This window comes from Myxine glutinosa, chromosome 1 (assembly GCF_964187855.1).
Source record: "Myxine glutinosa chromosome 1, kmMyxGlut1.1, whole genome shotgun sequence".
NCBI lineage: Eukaryota > Metazoa > Chordata > Myxini > Myxiniformes > Myxinidae > Myxine > Myxine glutinosa.
Genome location: NC_136261.1, coordinates 345,450,331 through 345,470,408, shown reverse-complemented (window position 1 = coordinate 345,470,408; position 20,078 = coordinate 345,450,331). Strand labels below are relative to the sequence as shown.

The following is a 20,078-nucleotide window of genomic DNA, read 5'->3' as shown; positions in this document are numbered from 1 at the left end:
AATTTCTCAATTTAGCCAAAAGACAGAGCTTGGCATTGTCTCTTCGTTGCTGGATCATTACTGAGAGCACCTGATGCAGTGTCCCCTGCAGGTTATAGTGAGGATTTTTCAATTTGTTCAGGATGCCGGTGATAGCTGGCCTCCTTTACACAGAAGGCACTGTGGGATATTTAACGGCTACCCATTAATGCTGTCAGATAGGTTACCAAACCTTAATGTGCATCAAAGGATGGTGTACTCAATGTTGCAATGCTCTTCCTGCGAATGACCAATCTGGCAGTTTATAGTCATGTCAAGAAACACGCATGCTTCCAAATGACAGGTAAGTGCGTGTCCTCTGTACCATACTGTCATGGTCTACTGAGTGTTAACTAGTTGCTCTAATGTACCTGCTATGATTTTTCTGCAGTAACATTGGTCACCAATCTTCAGGTGATTTGTGGAGTATAACTTATCCTTGTAGTCTAAATGCCAACATTGCAGATGCATCCACCAGATTAACATCCTTTCACAGGACAGCAATGTTTCCCATGCCGTTCCACTTGTTGACCTTGCACTTGACAGGATGTTTATTCTGACCTAATTTAACTAGTGTAGTGTAGAAAACCCGACAACCAATCGGCTCGTAGGTACGCACTAGAGTCCCTGTATAAAGAGAGTTGCGCCATGCGCTGACCCGAGATTTCTGGTCACGTGATTTCGTGGCGCCATTTTGTGTCTAACTTCACCGTGCGTGAACGTCAGCTTGGTACGGGAATGTTGTTTATTGCCAAACAAAATGACTGGTTGTTCTGCTTTTGGTTGTTCAAACCAATCTGGGAAATATAAGATGTATAGATTTCCAAGTGATAAAGTCAGAAGACAAATTTGGGAAGCGAAAGTCAGACGAAAGAGCTGGAAAGCGATCGACTCCTCGAGACTCTGCCAGGTAGGCCCACGCCGCTTGATGATCGATGTTCAAAAGCAATTCTATCTGCTCGGTTTTTTTTTGGTGGTCTGTCCGTTGAAAACCCTTTTAAAGGGAAGTGATTTGTGTTTGTTTATAATCTTCAAGGAGCTGACCAAAAATGCATTTCCATGGGAAGAACCCTGCTCAATTTTTTTCGGGTAGTCCTAGCGGACCGTGAGCAGTCTCTCCGTCTGTAGTCATATTCAAGTCTTCACTTGTCGGAGTAGTGATGAGTTTCACTTGTGAGGAGTGAACGGAGTAGTGATGAGTCTCACTTGTGAGGAATGAACGGAGCAGTGATGAGTCACTTGTGAGGAGTGAACGGAGTAGTGATGAGTCTCACTTGTGAGGAGTGAACGGAGTAGTGATGAGTCTCACTTGTGAGGAGTGAACGGAGTAGTGATGAGTTTCACTTGTGAGGAGTGAACGTAGTGGGATGAAGTGTTGGTCTGGTCAGAGTGTTGTATTACGGGCAGAGTTTTCTTACGGTCTGAATGTATGAATCATGTTCTGTACTGAATGTATGAACCAAGTTTTGTACTGAATGTTTACTGTGTTGGCCTCATCGTGTTCCTGTTGAAATTAAACAAGTTATGGTGAATACGACGTCTTATCTGTGCTTTTCCATATCTGTTCGACTAGACGAACCGTGCACACTGCAGGTATTTTAAAAAGTTTTTTCTCTGTTTAATTACGGCTTGGCGCAGTCGAAAATTAAGTGTTAATTAAGTCGCCAGCTATGAAACATATTAATCGATCAGGCAATATCCATCAGAGTTCTGGGCAAGGGTGTAGTAATAAATGAACGTTTCAATCTTACTAGATGCCGATGACGTTTTCCTTATGTCAGAGACAGAAGCTGACTTGCAGCTTGTTAAATCATTACAATGGAAATTGAATATAAATGTCGATAAAACTAAAGTTGTACACTATAGAAATATGGCAATACCACGTACAGAATTTGTTTTAAGTGTGTTAGACTATATGTCGGCTGGAAGTCCTACACCGGAATTGCTCTCGGCACCCTTTTTAAAATATTGGATATGCCCACACTCCTTTCTAAAAGTTATTAAAATTCAGAGAACGACAGCATTGGTTTGTCTTACTTATAATGTTAGCTCTTATATGCAGTGTTGGCTTGTAATATGCATTGCCATACCACTTTTAATATCACCACACAGCTCTTTTTCACGGCAATAGCTGAGTTTTTGACAAAACAAATATCACCTGTATGTAATAATAAGACTAAATATGTGTAGTAAAATTTTTTTTAGCAGGTTTAGAATATATCACCCCATATCGCGAATGTACATGTATATCTAATCCGACACACTTAGACACAAAATGGCGTCCAAATTTGAGTTGACACAACTCTCTATATACAGGGACTCTAGTAGGCACTCTATCACAGAGATATCCTATTGTTTTCAATATTTAAAAAATAAGTATTTTGGTAAGGATTTGATGAATTATTGAGGTCCCGTACTAGTTTCCTTGCCTCAAAGGCTCAGCACGAATAACATGTCATGAATCCTATCTGATCATGTGTCCAGGTGTTGAATTACGATCTTATCAGAGGGATGGTGTGGACTGGATGATTGCTGCTTTCCACCGTCGACATGGTGCCATCCTTGCTGATGAGATGGGACTGGGAAAAACATGCCAGGTAAGGCTCCAGGGATGGCTGCTACAAATGTCAGCCTCTATCCTGAGTGAGGATTTCTATTTCACTAAATTCAAAAATGCAGCAAGACAATGACCCAAAACACTCTGCCAACGCAACCAAGGAGTTCATCGGGGGGAAAAAGTGGAAGGTTTTAGATGGACCAAGTCAATCTCCTGATTTAAATCCAGTGGAGCATGCGTTTCACTTTCTGAAGAAGAGACTAAAGTCAGAAAACCCCCAAAACAAACAACCGAAGAAGCTGCAGTAAAGGCATGGCAAAGCAACTCAAAGGAAGATACCAATAGTTTGGTGATGTCAATGAGTCACAGACTCGATGCAGTTATTGTATGCAAGGGATATGCAACAAAATACTTACTGTTATATTTCTTTAACTTACCTTAAGTTCATCTGTTCCCAATACTTATGCTTACCTAAAATGGGAGAGATTGCTCCTGCATCAAGGTCGAAGTCTGTGGCGATGGATCATCATTATGGAACAGATGACAGGACAGGGAGCAGCAGTCGCTGCTCCTGTGTCGATGCCTTACATCGATAGATAGATTGAAAATGGGGGAGACTGAACATACAAAGTGCTATTGTACTGCAATGGTACAACATACATGCATAGAAATACCAAGAAATAAAAGCTGGCCTTCTGTCCTCCTGCCTCGTATTTATATTTTTATCTCAAATCCGAATTTCTTGAGTACTTGTATATAGCAATAAAAAAAAAAAATTTGATTTCACTGTTTCAATACTTATGGAGGGCACTGTATATATTAGGGGTGACGCTTATTTTTTTTATTTTTGGTGGCCCGCCAGCATATTTGGTGGCCAACATATTATTTGATGGTAAATCTGTGAGAATGACTTTTTAATTTTATTACACAAGAACAAGAAAAAACAATACGGGGAGTTGTATGGAAGAATAAAACGGGATTTTTTTTTAGCATGCTGTAGTCTGTAACCGCCAGCGTCAAAGTGGTATCCAGTCACTGGTTTCCAAGTGTAAACTAAAATGGCAATACTTTATTCACAATAAATTTTCTGTTGAATCTAACATTAACTCTCAATTTCAAAGTAATTTTCTCAAGCTCCTCCCCAACAAATACAAAGATACAAATTGATAAAGTTCACACAGCTCAAAACAGAGATTTGACACCATAAAAACACAATAAAACCAGAGCAGCACTTGGTAGTGCGCATACCTCCACCAGGCTGAACAGTTTACATTTTGTATCCCACTGATAGTTTGGATCTGGATCCGGACCTTTACAAAAATCTAATCAGCTTATTATTTTCACTTACCCAACTCGTTCACCTAATTTTGGCATAAGTCGTCCACAACTTTTGAAATATCATGCGACATATAGTTTTTTACCGTATTACTCAATGGTGAAGAATCACTTAAAAAATTCTCTGATCTGGATCCGGATTTGAATCTTCACCAACATTTAATCAATCCTTCCTTGTCACACACCCAACCTTTCCACCAAGTTTTATCCGAATCCGTCCACAACCTTTTTGAGATATCCTGCTATATATAATTTTTGGCCCTGTCTCTCAATGGTAAAGATTCACTTAAAATATTCTAGTCGTCAGATCTGGATCTGCACCAAAATCTAATCATTCGTCCTTGTCACATACCCAACCTCTCCACCAAATCTCGTCCAAATCTGTCCACAACTTTTTGAGATATCCTGTTCACAAACAGACAGACATAAAGACAGACAGACAGACAGACAGACAGAGACAGACAGGTGTTGTTAAAACATAACCTCATCGACCATTGGTGGCGGAGGTAACAATCCATTACAATTCCTCATGAGGGTGAAGATTGTTCTGCAAATTACCTTAATTGGGAGATTGGTGAAAATCCGGCTGAAGTGGGCTGGTCACCTGGTGCAGATGGTGGAAGAGAGAAAAGGGAATAAAGTGGATAGGTTGAGGTAGTAAGGTACTGTCATGGCCAAAAATGTTGGAACCCTTGCACTTTTTTCAAATAATGCATCATTTCTTCAAGAAAATTGTTGAAATTAACAAATATTTTGTATCCACATATGTATTTCTTTGGTTTGCAGTGGAATAAAACAAAAAAAGCTGAAAAAATCTCTAAATCTTAGCTTATTCCATACAGAAATCCTAAAATGGCCCGGACAATATTATTGGCACCTTTTATAATTTGTTAGAAATAATTATATTTGAAGCAGGTGATTCTCCTTTGCTTTGGAATTGAACTCACCTGTGGTGAGTTGCAGGTGCCTGCAATATCAAAATCACTCATTCAACCAGTTTGACTCGAGAAAATGAGTCATTCTGCTGTTCTGTGTAACTGTGTACCGCAATGAGCATGGAGAGAAGAAAGAAAACCAGAGAATTGTCTGAGGAGGTCAGACACAAGATTGTAGCCAAGTATGGACAATCTCAAGGCTACAAGTCCATCTCCAGAGACCTTGATGTTCCTGTGTCCACCATACACAATGTTATCAGGAAGGCCCATGACACTCTAGCCAACCTCCCTGGACGTGGCCGCAAGAGAAAACCTGATCGAAGATTGCAGCGAAGGATTGTTTGAATGGTGGAGAAAGCACCTCGATCAACTGCCAAACAGATTCAAGCTGACATTCAGACACAAGGTATGACAGTTTCAACTCACACGATCCGTCGCCAACTCGATGAAAGGGGTTCTATGGTAGGAGACCCAGAGGACCCCACTGCTGAGAAAGAGCCTATAAGAAAGCCTGACTGGAGTTTGCCAAAACACACCTGAACAAGCCAAAATCCTTCTTGGAGAATGTCCTGTGGACAGATGAGACCAAATTAGAGCTTTTTGGTAAAGCACATAATCTCTATGTTTACAGAAAACAAAATGAAGCCTTCAAAGAAAAGAACACCTTCCCTACATTCAAACATGGAGGAGGTTCAGTGATGTTTTGGGGTTGCTGTGCTGCCTCTGGCCCTGGGTGCCTTGAATGTGTGCATGGAATCATGAAATCAGGAGATTACCAAGGCATTTTGGAGCGCAATGTTTAACCGAGTGTCAGAAAGCTGGGTCTCCATTGAAGGTCATGGGTCTTGCAGCATGAGAATGACCCCAAACACACTTCAAAAAGCACCCAGGAATGGTTTAAGACAAAACGCTGGACTGTCCTGAAGTGGCCAGCAATGAGACCAGATCTAAATCCCACTGAACACCTTTGGGAAGATCTGAAAACAATAGTTGGGAGAAGGCACCCTTCAAATCTGGGAGAACTGGAGCAGTTTGCACAAGAAGAGTGGGCTAAACTGTTAGTAGGGAGGTGTAGGAAGCTCATTCATGGCTATAGGAAGCGCTTGACGAGTTATTTTGTCCAAAGGCTGTGCTACCAAATATTAAGTTTAGGGTGTCAATAATTTTGTCAATGCCATTTCTTTTTTATTTCTGATTTAAAAAATATTAAGTTCTCAATCAAAAACAAAGGTTCTGTAATATTAACAGTGAAATAACGAATTGTTGAGACCAATTAATACTTTTGTCTATTTCAACTTATTTTTAGAGAAAATTGTGAGTTTTTCGGAAAAAGTGCAAGGGTGCCAATATTTTTGGCCACGACTGTAGGAGGACAAGAGGTAGACCGTGGCTGAAATGGGATGATTTTGTCAGGAGGGATATTAATAAGGTGGGGTGGTTGAAGAGTGGAGAGAGTTGGCTGCAGACAGAGGTAAGTGAAGGAGTATTGTGGTCAAGGCAGGGTGGAAGCTTGGTACCATTGGACCTCATCCTTTATTAAGGGCAGAAAGTGAGAAGAAGATGATGTTCACTGTGTCGGTATATGAATCACTTTTACTGTGATTGTTTTCAATTTCTGGATGTCGTTTTTAGATGAGGTTTGGATGGTCTAAGATACTTTGATTGATCTGACAATGTTTGGTTGTATTGTTGTCTTTAATTGACACCATGATTTCTTCCTGACCGAATTTCATTGTAGGCCATTGCCTTTCTGGCATATCTGAGCAGCGAAGAGCAAATGCAAGAATCACATATTGTACTCTCCCCACTCTCTATGCTGCATACTTGGAAAGAAGAGTTAGCCAAGTAAGTTAATATTTGTTCATTTATTGGTGAATTATCATTTTGGAAGAATCGAGTGTGTTCTTCACTGATGGCTCAAGGCAGTTACAAATGAGGTTACACACTGATGGGATGGCATGGCCTATGACGCACTGGATCCCCAGGTACCTTTTGGCTATTGTAGCCGCCCAAAAGTTACCGGAAGTATATACTTGGTGTTTAACACCCATAACGGGAGTATAAACAACACTGGATAAACACTCCTGAGTCCTGAGGCAGATGAGTTTCGTTATGCAATTGGAATCTGTATTTTGGACTCTTCAACATTTTTAGATGAAAAAAACCTTTTAACTAGCCCTCCTGGACCTCAAAGTGTTCTAATAACGTGGTCATTCTTGCACCAAGTTGTTAAAAGGAATTTGAAGTTTTTTTTTGTTTTTTTTGAATACTGAATCGAGGCTCGTGAAAGAGCTAACATTTATTTCACAAACAAATCAACCAGACAAACAAAATATATAAAAAGAGGGAGCGGAAGACAAGATGGGAAGAGAAGGGGAAGCATACAAACATAACATTTGAGAGCAGGGAGATGTATGGGAGGGAGAGGGCTTGGGTGGAGGAGGCGTGGGAAGGGGGGGGGGGGGGGGGATAAGTATAAAACACAAGGACTCCAAGGACTTCCAGGACAGAAGTTGGTATTTCAAAAAAGTGGATTTGGGGTGAAATTAGCGGGGGTAGAAAAGATCAAGGTTTTGGATGGGGGAAGATAAGAGATGGTGGTGAACAGCTGTTTTAAAGACCTGGAGGGTGGAGTGGGATTGAAGAGAGAGTGGGAGTTTGTTCCATAGGCGGGAGAAAAGAGGAATGAAGGAGTGAAGGTGAGCAGAGAGTCTTGATTTTGGCAGTTTAACCATAAGAGGGTTGCAGGCAGATCTTGTGCGACCTGTAGGAATATTTGGGGGACAGAGCCCAGAGAGAGCTGGGGGGGGGGGGGGGGGGAGGGGGCAAGGCCAGAGAGGAGTCGGTAGAAGACTGAAAGACCATCAACCTGCCTGCGGTGAGTGAGTGAAAGGCCCTCGGAGTTAGCTTCATCGCGTGAGATTCCAATGATTCTGAACGCTTTGGTTTCAACAGTGTGAAGACGAGCTAGGTGTGAGGCAGGAGCACCAGCCCAGAAGGGAGAGCAGTATTCCATTGAGCTGCGGATGAAAGCCTTGTATGTGGTGAGGAGCTCAGGTGTGCCAAGGAAGGACTTCGCACGACGGAGGATGCCCAGTCGGCGACTGGCTTTGGAGGCCAGATTTGAAATGTGGTTTTCCCAGGAAAGATCATGGCAGATAGTGAGACCCAAAAGCTTGAGTGACAGAACTTCTTGGAGAGGATTATTCATAAGTAGATGGGAGGGTTGTCTAGTCGGTCTTTTCGGAGAGACATCGTAAGAGTGTGAGATTTGTCAGGATTGAAAGACATGTTCCACTTGTTTGCCCAGTCTGTGATTTTGTCCAGGTCTGCAGAGAGTGAGGAGGCTGCAGACTGCCGATCTGAGGGATGAGGAATGGAGCGACAGAGAGTGGAGTCATCAGCAAAGAGATAGAGAGGATTTTCAAGAGAGTCAGAGAGATCATTGATGAAGACCAGAAATGGGCGAAGTAATCGGCCTATAGCCGAATAATCCATTTTTATGGCGTAATCCGTAGGGCAATGCTGTCTGGAACAGTGTTTGTCTGTCGGTCCGGTTGATGTATGTATGTCCCTCACAAACGTCCACCAATCCGAGCTGAGGATCTGTTCACATGACTGGGACAGCAGATGCTCCACTCAGCAGATGCAAGCCCGGCTACTCTGTCATTGAACAATCAGTCTTGTTTTTGTATAAAGCTGAGGTAAAAGCGAGAGACAAGACTCGAGCATGGTGACAGGTACAGTCACCTTTGGCTGTTGACATTGCGAGAATATAATTAAATAATTCAAATGATACGAGTTTTGCAATTCTCTTGTGATTTAAACGTATAGTATTACTATTGATGCCTTTTGTTTGTTTACCAAATCTAGTCTCCCATTTTGTGATTAAATAAAACACAATCTCTCACAAAGAAGCAGAAGGACTGCTGCTTTCTCATCTCTCTTATCAGGTTGATTAGGTGGCCTCTCTGCTTCTGACGACCTCTCCACAGGTTTTGCTGCTCCTTCTCTTTTATCCTCCATCCTTCAACCAGTCTGTTTCCCGGATTGCTGCATTCATCCAGCAACTCCCTCCTTGTGAAATTTCCAAAATGCAGACTTGCTGCTCACCAGCTTTGCAGCTCAATCCAGTGTTCCTTTGGCCCCTTCTTATTCTGCATGTGGACCCTCTTTCCTTAGTCAGTTCAATTCCTCTCTTCCCTCTACTACTCCTTCAGGTAAGCATTAAACTACCAACACAACTCGGCGTCCATTCCTACTAGTGGCCATTTAAAATCTCATGCGAACCCATCTTTTACTTGCAGGTTCTTAAGTTTCATTTCCTCTTCATTCATCCTCTTGTTGCATCAATGTGTTGTTCCACTACTCCAGTATCAGTTTAATATTGTCTTTTTTCCTCCAAAATCTACACTCATTGAGTGAAGTGACAGGGGGTAGAAGAGAGGAACAAAGGAGTGGTGGTGCACAGCAAGCCTTCTATCCCCTGTCACCTCACTCCTCCTCAATTTGGGGGGATGCTTATAGGGTTGTAGGGTGAGGGACAAACAAACTGATAGCACATTCAATTTTTGACATGAACCACTCACAAACATCACAATCGCTGCACATGCACACAATCACTTATCCATTCTTCAGCGATTTTTCAGTCCTTCCAATGTCCATGTACCCCTCTATCTTTAATCCTTGTAGGTATCTGTCTGATTTCCGTTTATCGATTGTTTTTGCTGCTCCTACCTTTGCAGGGACATTATTCCATATATTAACTTGAACTTGAACTTTCAAACTTGTCCCTTCCTCTAAAACAGTGGTTCTCAAACTTTTTTGGTGGCGACCCTGAATACAATCTTGTCCTGGCCTGGCGACCCTAAACGCTGCTGTACATGCAGTGTTAATGACCTATAATTTTGGTACATTGTGTTTTTTCATATAGTTTTATTGAATTAATTATGAATACATCATGATTTTCAAAGAGTTTTTAATTGGACAAAATGAAAAACAAACTTGCATGAAAATGAGACTTTATTATTTCTCAGTGGCTACCGTGATACTGCTTCATTTTGTGGGTAAACTCCACTAAGTTTGGTTTTATGTTGATGGACAGAGCACAACACAAGTCATGCTGAGGATCCACACAGTTCCTTGCTTTAGTCTTGATTGCAACAAGACCTGAAAATTATTGTTCACAGAGGTATATTGGTGGAAAAGGGGGAAGAGCTTTTTCAGCCTCCCTGGTCAGAATGGGCTTATCCTCAAGTTGGGTTCAAAATTTCGAATACGGGAGCTTTTCAAACCGTTGCTTCTGCACTTGATTTTCCTGGAGTTCGACAAGTTCTTCTTGAAATCCCGGAATATCTTCTCCGACTTCACTGATGTCCAAAATTGAACACATTTCTGATCCAACTATGCTTCTTGAGGTCGATGTTTTCTGGAAAATACTTGTCCATTTCTTCCTGAAGGTTCTTCAGATGATCTTTGAAAATACTTTTGACGTCACAAGGGATATTTCTGACGCATCTTCCAGCACAGCACTCAGTTCTGGAAAGCCAGCCGTTTTTCCTTTCGCCAGTTTTTCTCTCCAAAGAGCAAGCTTTTTCCTGAATGAAGCAATTTTTTTCACCTATATCCACCATGGTATGATTACGGCCCTGCACATCTGAATTCAGTTCATTCAGGTGCAATGAAAATGTTACCCAAATAGGCAAGCTTTGCCAGCAAAGCAGCATCTTTAAAGCAGTCTGCCAGTTCATATCTCTTCTCACGTTAAAAAAAAAAAAATCAATTTCCATTTTTAGTTCAATAACTCTTCCGAGAATCTTCCCTCGTGAGAGCCAACAAACATCAGAGTGGAACAGCAAGACCTGGTGATGGTGACATTTTATGGAAAATGTGTGAGTTTAAAGCCCTGGCCTTGACAAAATTCACAATTTGGATAGCATCATTGAGAACTACATGGAGGTCCGGTTGCAAACGTTGAGTGGCAAGGTTTTCCCGATGTACGAAACTGAATTATTATATCAGCGTTTTCTGCTTTAACTCGAGTAACAAAACCCGAATGACTTCCCATCATAAATGGAGCTCCGTCAGTGTACACAGCCAAACAATTCAACCAGTCGAGATCATGTATCTTGAAAAAATTGTTCATCATATTAAAGATGTCTTCTCCAGTGGTGGTACTTGACAGGGCATTGCAGAAAATAAATTCTAAAAGAATGTCGTCTTCTCATCTGTACCTTACAAAAATCATTAGTTGAGCATTAGTCACCTGCAATGTCTACTGATTCATCCGTCTGTAAGGAAATTTTTCCTGCTTTTTTTATGCCACAATCAGTTGAGCCAAAATATCACCAGAAATGAGATAGATTTGACGTTTGATGCTATTGTCAGAAAGTGGTACCGATTCAATCTTCTTGGCAACATCTGCTCCGCAAACAGTTTTCACCATTGCCACTGCTGCTGGCTTCACCAGCTCCTCTCCAATGTTATGGGGCTTTTTGCATCTTGCAATATACCACGCCACTTCAAAGGACGCCAAGGAAGCTTTCTCCAGAGAAAAGGCTGAACTCGAGGGAGCATCAATCAGACTTCGTTTTACCTGTTCTTCTTTGTCCTCCTAGTAACTCAGTGGCTTTTCGACAAAGTTTGGATGAACTGAATGCAAATGGCGAGGACTTGATTTGAATTGGCGAGGACTTGATTTTGGCGAGGACTTGATTCTGAACACACTGAGGTTGGACATTCCCAGATTTTTCTCTCATCTCGATGAAGCCATATTTCAAAAACTCAGGCTTATACAGCAGTTGTGTTTTGCATTGGGCCATTTTTCCAGTTAAAGACCAGACCTGGAATGAAAAGAGTTATAAATTATAACATTTTTAGAAAACATTAGAAATTGTTCAAAAAGTTAAACATAACCAATTGTAAAGTTAATTATTATTCATTATTATATTATTTGACTCCACACACAGTAACATTCATCAAAAACCACACGTAAATAAAGACTAGTAAGATGCAGGCAATACTTACTTTGTTTGTAGTAACTCGATCTCAGCCTCCAGTAAACAAGTGAAAGCATGACTGTCAGATTGTGAACTGTTGACACATGCGAAAATCAAATTTCTTGTATGCAAAAAATTGGTTTTCTATTACATTCTTGAATGATTCAGAATAAAAAGAAATTTTGGCAACAGAATAAAATAAAATAAACAATGATAAACTCATGTGGAACAGTTATGAATGTATAAAAATCAAACATTTTAAATTTAAATTAATAAAAACTTTAACGAATTATAACAGTGCATTCGATAATTAAGCTCCAAACGCTAAAATTTAAGCGCCATCTATTATATCGCATTCAGATAAGAGTGCTACTTAACAACAGGCTCCTCGCTGGTCTGCTTGACGCACGAGTATTGGACGTGAACGAACTTGAACATTATAACATTAAGTGTATATGGATGCTGATGTATCCAGAAATTACCCGAAATGTACTTGATGGTAACGTCGATGGTTTAATCCGAAATCTCAAAACAGCACAGCATGCCCATTAGGCTTCCAAAAACCCTGTCTTTCCTTAGCTCCTCCCACTCTCCAAAACCAACCATCACTTCCGTTTCCCATACATATGAACTATAACATGTGAATTCCAAACATAAATTGCATGTGAATTATAGCACGTGAATTCCAAACATAGAAGATGCTATATTATCCACAACTTGTTGTTAGGGTTGTTAGGGTTAGGGTTAGGGTTAGGGTTAGGGTTAGGGTTAGGGTTAGGATGATTTGGATCATCTATCCAAATATGACATACTTTAATGACTATTTCAATAATCCTTCATATTGTGCCAGTGAAATAATCCCCTTATAACACTGTAATATTAATTTTTTTGAGACCGTCCTGCGACCCTCAGGAACACCCTCGCGACCTTAATTTGGGTTGCGACCTTAGATTTGGGAACCAGTGCTCTAAAATCTTGTCGGGCCGCGTTTGATCTGTCGCCTTCATCCCTTCCCTCACTTCAAATGGCACCACAGCATATTCTACTCGTGAGAAGGCCGGATGCCTCAAATTATCAATTCAGATTCAGACCAGGTCACTCTACTTCGGATATGCTGCTTCCACTCTCCTAACAATGGATGGAGGCCTTCAATGTCAGACATGAGATCAGGGCCGTATCTCAAGATTTATCTCGTGCTTTCAATAGTCTGGCATCCTGCCATGCCCTTTAAACTCTGTCTATGGCATCTAAGGCCACTGTGAAGAGGAACAGGTTGAGATGGTTTGGTCATGTGTTGAGGAAGGATGAAAGTGACTGGTTGAGAAGAGTGATGGAAATGAATGTAGAAGGAAGTAGAGGACGGGGAAGACCGAGAAAGACTTGGCTAAAGATGGTGGAAGAAGAAATGTGGGCAAGGAGGTTAACAAGGAGAGATGCAGAAAATAGGGCAAAATGGAGAAGATTGTCATGGGGACCAATGATTGGTCATGGTCATGGGGACCGCAAGGCATTTCTGCATTCTTCATCCCTCAGATCGGCAGTCTGCGGCCTCCTCACTCTCTGCAGACCTGGACAAAATCACAGACTGGTCAAACAAGTGGAACATGTCTTTCAATCCTGACAAATCTCACACTCTTACAATGTCTCTCCGAAAGGACCGACTGGACAACCCTCCCATCTACTTTCTCAACAATCCTCTCCAAGAAGTTCTGTCACTCAAGCTTTTGGGTCTCACGATCTGCCATGATCTTTCCTGGGAAAACCACATTTCAAATCTGGCCTCCAAAGCCAGTCGCCGACTGGGCATCCTCCGTCGTGCGAAGTCCTTCCTTGGCACACCTGAGCTCCTCACCACATACAAGGCTTTCATCCGCAGCTCAATGGAATACTGCTCTCCCCTCTGGGCTGGTGCTCCTGCCTCACACCTAGCTCGTCTTCACGCTGTTGAAACCAAAGCATTCAGAATCATTGGAATCTCCCGCGATGAAGCTAACTCCAAGGGCCTCTCACTCACTCACCGCAGGCAGGTTGGTGGTCTTTCCGTCTTCTACCGACTCCTCTCTGGCCTTGCCCCCCCAGCTCTCTCTGGGCTCTGTCCCGCAAATATTCCTACAGGTCGCACAAGATCTGCCTGCAACCCTCTTATGGTTAAACTGCCAAAATCAAGACTCTCTGCTCACCTTCACTCCTTCATTTCTCTTTTCTCCCACCTCTGGAACAAACTCCCTCATTCTCTTCAATCCCACTCCACCCTCCAGGTCTTTAAAACAGCTGTTCACCACCATCTCTTATCTTCCCCCATCCAAAACCTTGATCTTTTCTATCCCCGCTAATTTCACCCCAATTCCACTTTTTTGAAATACCAACTTCTGTCCTGGAAGTCCTTGGTGTCCTTGTGTTTTATACTTCTCCCACCCCCCCCCTCCCCTTCCCACGCCTCCTCCCCCCAAGCCCTCTCCCTCCCACACATCTCCCTGCTCTTAAATGTTGTGTGCTCTCAAGTGTTTGTGTGCTTCCCCTTCTCTTGTCTTCCGCTCCCTCTTTTTATATATTTTGTTTGTCTGGTTGATTTGTTTGTGAAGTAAATGTCAGCTCTTTCACGAGCCTCGATTCAGTATACAAAAAAAAATAAAAAAAATAAAAAAAGGCTAACTCTCGCTCTAGCAGGGAAAATGGCCTTAAAATGCATGTTGTTGTTGTTGTTGTTGTATGGCATCGAAGGCCAACTCCATACATGGTTTTCTGACTTGATCTACTCTCACAGCCAATGTGTGGCTCTCAATTGAATACTTTAATCTCCTCTTCCTGTCAAGGCTGGGGTGCCCAAGGCAGTGTTCTGTGCCCTGTCCTCTTTATCTTATCTTCTTCAATGATCTCTCTGACTCTGAAAAATCCTCTCTATTAATTTGCTGATGAATCCACCCTCTGTTGTGACATGCCTCATCTTCAGATAGGTAGGCAGTAGCCTCTTCCCTCTCTCCAGACATTGATAGAATCACAAGTTGTGGAAACACTTGGAATATATGTTTTAACCCTTGCAAATCTCACATTCTCTTTCTCTCTCTCTCTTTCTCTCTCTTTCTATTTCTCTCACGCTCTCTCTTTGAAAGTACCATTTGACAAACCCTCCCATATATTTTCTCTTGAAGAAGTTCAGTCACTCAAATCTTTAAGTCTCACTATCGGGCATGATCTTTCTTTGCAAACAAAACTTCGAAGTTGGCCTCCAAAGCCAGTCGCCGACTGGGCATCTTCCGTCATGCAAAGTCCTTCTCTGACACACCTGAACTCCTATCCACCTACAAAGCCTTAATCCCCAGTTTGATGGAGTATTGCTCCCCTCTCTGGGCTTGCTCCCCTGCCTCACACCTTGCTCAGCTTGATGCCGTGGAAACCAAGGCCTTCAAGATCATTGGAATCTCCCACGATGAAGCCGAGTCTATGGGACAATCACTTTACCATTGCATACAGGTTGGTGGTCTCTGTCTTCTTCCCCCTCCTGTCCGGTCTTGCACCCTCTGCTCTTTCGCACCCTCTGCTGCGCAACTTTTTCTTGACTTCAATTGTGATCAACAAAATTGGATTGCTACAGTAAAAATCTCATTTTCATTATCCGAAATTTCAGAATAACTAAAATCTGCCTGTATTGTCGGTATTGGGTCATACTTGTGATGGACATCAAAATGGGTTGATTTTTTTCTGACGTTTGTTTTTCCATCAGACATATTGTCTGTTTCTGATTCGGCAATGCACTATGAAGGTAATTTCAAGTGATTGTAAATGAGGTTTCCTCACCAAGGTTGAACTTAGAACAAAATGTATTCATTTTCAACAAGTTAGTTCAGACACTTTTTGAGCCCTTTAAGCTATTGGCAAATGATAACAACCCTTCTAATCTTCAGGGTTGTTCCATCTTTCTCTGTGAAAGTTTACACCGGAGATAAGGAGGCAAGGCTTGCAGTACAACAGGACCTGAGTTGCCAGCATTTTGATATTCTGCTCACGACCTATGAGGTACAAAATATTTTCCTGCCATTTTCTACTATCATCAACAATTTATGTTTTCTTGTATTACCCACATGTCCATGTCCCACTTACACATAATAATACTTGTTGCTTCTTTAATTCTTGTTTTGCTCATTGTTGCACATGCGTAATGGATCTAAATGAGTACTGTATATGAGAAATGCATACACATTCATTGAAAAATGTCATTCTTGATCTTTGAATATCCTAAAAAATGTCATTCTTGATCTTTGAATATCCACTAGCATATTGTTACGTTTGTGGGGGTAGGTGATGACATACCCTAGTACAGATAGGATTGTGCCGCATGCGAGTAGGAAGCCCATCTCGATGTACATAAGCAAGGAAACCATGAGCTTAAGAGTGTTTATGTGTCACCACACGGAGGGTGGTTTTGTGTTAGTTAAATATGGCTGAAGGATAATTCCCAGTATGTAATTGCCTCCTGTGATTTTTTCCCTTGTGTTTTTACATTCACTCGGCCAGCCATGTAATCAGCCCCATTAACCAACAACACCGACAAGCCCGATGGAAACCCAGCACATTCCTGATTGGGCTAAACCCTGCCCAACGACCGCCGACATAATGCGAACATTCTCGGAGAGACAAAACTCCACCCCCCCCCCCCCCCGATGGATCGTAACGGAGAGACCACACCCTGAGCTTCGTCATTGGTTAAGGTGACATGGGGGTAATGGACAGAGCTCGGGCGATTGGCCAGGGGTGACGTCAGAGCAAGCTTGCTTGGGCCGGAAAAGAGGAAGAATCCCTCTCGGTCGCTCTCACGGTCTCTTGGCAAGAACAAAGAAGGCGCCATTTTTCCTTTGTTCGTCTTTTTGTGTTTCCTTTTTTTTTCCCTTTTTGGCAGGCGGATGCCTTTTTGTCCCTGGCTTGGCTGTTCCTGGCTCGTGTGCGATAGTGGAGAGGAAGAAGAGTCTCTTTCTCTCTCTCTCTCTCTCTCTCTGGTGCTGGTGGTTCGATCGGTCGGTCACACTTTGTCCTTTGGCTCTCGGGTGGCTTGTGAGGAGAACTCTGCAGAGCTTTGGGAACTCTCTCATCATGAAGGAAGGGGTTTTTGTGAACTGTGGCGTTTCTTGTGGTAGCTGGAGCCACATTGCATTTCGGAGGGAGTGGAGAGCGAGGCAGGGCCGGCTGCACGAATTGCCTCACGTTCATGGCGCAGTGAGGAGGAACTTCACGCGATCTTGTTTGTTTCCTGCGTGGGTGGCTGCGGGCCACATCGGACTGCCGACGTTATGCGACGATTTCGTCGAGACCAGAGCTGAGTGCCGGCAAATAAAAGGGGGGGGGGGGGGGGGATTTTCTTTTTATTTGCTTTAATCATTCCCCTGTCTGTTTTCGTGTCTGAGTGGAGACGTCGCAAATTAGGATTATAGATTTACCTCACTATTTATTTTATTTCTGTGCTTTATTTCATTAAACCATTATTTGTTGCATTTCATTTGTTGTATTGTTGATTTTCCTTGTCTTGTTTCTGTGTTTGTGGGTTCGAGGAATAAACCCGTGTGACGGCCGTCCATAAAGGTAAGAACGTTGGTCCCCTCACTCGCGCCGCGACAGACCATCCTCCAGTTTCGGCTATGCGCCTCGGAGTTAAAGCAAACTGTTCGGCTATCTGCCGCCCGTCATCTTAATCACCGGCAACATGACAATATATTTAGATCATCTATCACTGTAGCATTGAGACTTAAGCATCACTGTGTTTTCTCCTCCTTAATTTAATCAAGAAACTAAAAGTTGCACATGCGTAAGGGATCTAAACGAGTACTGTATATGAAAAATGCATACACATTCATTCAAAAATGTCATTCTTGATCTTTGAATATATTGTTACGTTTGTGGGGGTAGGTGATGACATTCAGTACAACGTGGAATCCATTTGCCAGGTTCTGTAACCCATTGCTGGGGATTTTAAATTGGAGTTGTTCTTCTCCTAGGTAGGCTGCCTAGGAGAATTGGAATTTTCAATTTTCGAGTATGGCCTTTCAAATCATGACAACACAGAAACTCAAAATCGTTCTTTTTTTTTTTTTTTTTTTTTTTTTTTTTTTGTATACAAGATCGAGGCTCGTGAAAGAGTTAACATTAATCACACAAAAAAGACAAACCGACACACAAAACACAAAAAACAAGGGGAGCGGCAGACAAGATGGGGAGAGAGGGGGAAGGACACAAACACAACATTTGAGAGCAGGGACATCGGGAGGATTTGGGGGGAGGTGGGAGAGGAATAAAACATATGAACACTGCAAGGACTCTGGGGTGAATTACCGGGGGTAGAAAAGATCAAGGTTTTCGATGGGGGAAGATAAGAGATGGTGGTGAACAGCTGTTTTAAAGACCTGGAGGGAGGAGTGGGATTGAAGGGAGTGGGGGAGTTTGTTCCAGAGGCGGGAGAAAAGGGGAATGAAAGAGTGAAGGTGAGCAGAGAGCCTAGACTTTGGCAGTTTAACCATAAGAGGGTTGCAGGCAGATCTTGTGCGACCTGAAGGAATATTGGGGGGACAGAGCACAGAGAGAGCTGGGGGAGCAAGGCCGGAGAGGAGTCGGTAGAAGACAGAAAGACCACCAACCTGCCTGCGGTGAGTGAGTGAAAGGCCCTCGGTGTTGACTACATCGCAGGAGATTCCAATGATTCTGAAAGCTTTGGCCTCAACAGCGTGAAGCCGAGCAAGGTGTGAGGCAGGAGCACCAGCCCAGAGGGGGGAACAGTATTCCATTGAGCTGCGGATGAAAGCCTTGTATGTGGTGAGGAGCTCAGGTGTGCCAAGGAAGGACTTCGCACGACGGAGGATGCCCAGTCGGCGACTGGCTTTGGAGGCCAGCTTGGAAATGTGGTTTTCCCAAGAAAGATCATGGCAGATAGTGGGACCCAAAAGCTTGAGCGACAGAACTTCTTGGAGAGGATTGTTGAGAAAGTAGATGGGAGGGTTGTCCAGTCGGTCCTTTCGGAGAGACATTGTAAGAGTGTGAGATCTGTCAGGATTGAAAGACATGTTCCACTTGTTTGACCAGTCTGTGATTTTGTCCAGGTCTGCAGAGAGTGAGGAGGCTGCAGACTGCCGATCTGAGGGATGAGGAATGGAGCGACAGAGAGTAGAGTCGTCAGCAAAGAGATAGAGAGGATTTTCAAGAGAGTCAGAGAGATCATTGATGAAGACCAGAAAAAGCACAGGGCCCAGAACACTACCTTGGGGAACTCCAGCCTGAACAGGAAGAGGAGATGAGAGAAACCCATTCAGGGCCACACGTTGACTACGACCAGAGAGGAAGTCCGCCAGCCATGCGTGGAGATATCCATGGATACCAAAGGAGGAGAGTTTGGTGAGCAGAGCAGGGTGCCAGACCGTATCGAAGGCACGTGAAATGTCAAGGGAGACAGCTCTAATTTCCTGTTTGGCGTTGAGGACCTCCATCCATTGTTGAGAAAGCAGAAGCAGCATGTCCAGAGTAGAGTGACCAGGTCTGAAACCAAATTGATGATCAGAGATCAAGCCATTGGAGAAGAGGAAAGATTTAATATCTGAAGCAATGATGGATTCCATGACTTTGCTGATAAATGGGAGAAGGCTGATTGGTCTGTAGTTGCTGGGATCTGTTTTTGCACCTTTTTTGTGCAAACCGGTGATGTTGGCTGATTTCCAAGCAGATGGCAGATGACCTTGAGCAAAAGAGAGGGTGAAGAGAACAGAAAGAGGGAGTGAAAGAGCAGAAGAACATGATTTTAGGACCCGTGGGCTGATGCCGTCAGGACCAGTTGCAGAATCAGAGTCGAGGGTTGACAGAAACTTTTCCACCTTGTCAGGAGGAAAGGACACAGAGTCCAGGAGCAGCTGGGCACGACTGGGTACGGTGGGTACAGAGAGGGATGGGTTTGGGACACAAGATTTAGAGGCAAACAAAGAGTTGAGGCATTCAGCTTTTTCACGTGCGGAGTCAGCCGTTAAGCCGTTTGAGGTGAGGGAGGGGATGGAGGGGCAACAAACACCAGAAACAGATTTGACCAGACGCCACCAGGATTTGGAAGAGGGAGACAGATAAGAGAGTTCGGTCTTGAGAATGTTGAGATATTGTTTCCTGGCTCTCCTGAGGGTGGACACACACTTGTTTCGGGCTTTGTGAAAGGAAATGAGATTTCCTTCCGTTGGATTTGCTTTCCAGGAGACGAAAGCAAGTTGTTTCAGGGCA

At 43.0% G+C, this 20,078-nt stretch overlaps 1 protein-coding gene across 2 annotated transcripts in view; it reads left to right on the top strand.

The window, feature by feature from the left end:
• Positions 1-20,078, top strand: part of CHD1L (chromodomain helicase DNA binding protein 1 like) — a 155,189-nt gene that overhangs the window by 15,328 nt on the left and 119,783 nt on the right. For both annotated transcript variants that reach the window (XM_068098272.2, XM_078769862.1), the window contains exons 2-4: positions 2,503-2,615; positions 6,584-6,690; positions 15,746-15,857. In XM_068098272.2, coding sequence (XP_067954373.2) covers positions 2,503-2,615; positions 6,584-6,690; positions 15,746-15,857 — 332 coding nt within the window. The remainder of the gene's footprint in view (positions 1-2,502; positions 2,616-6,583; positions 6,691-15,745; positions 15,858-20,078) is intronic.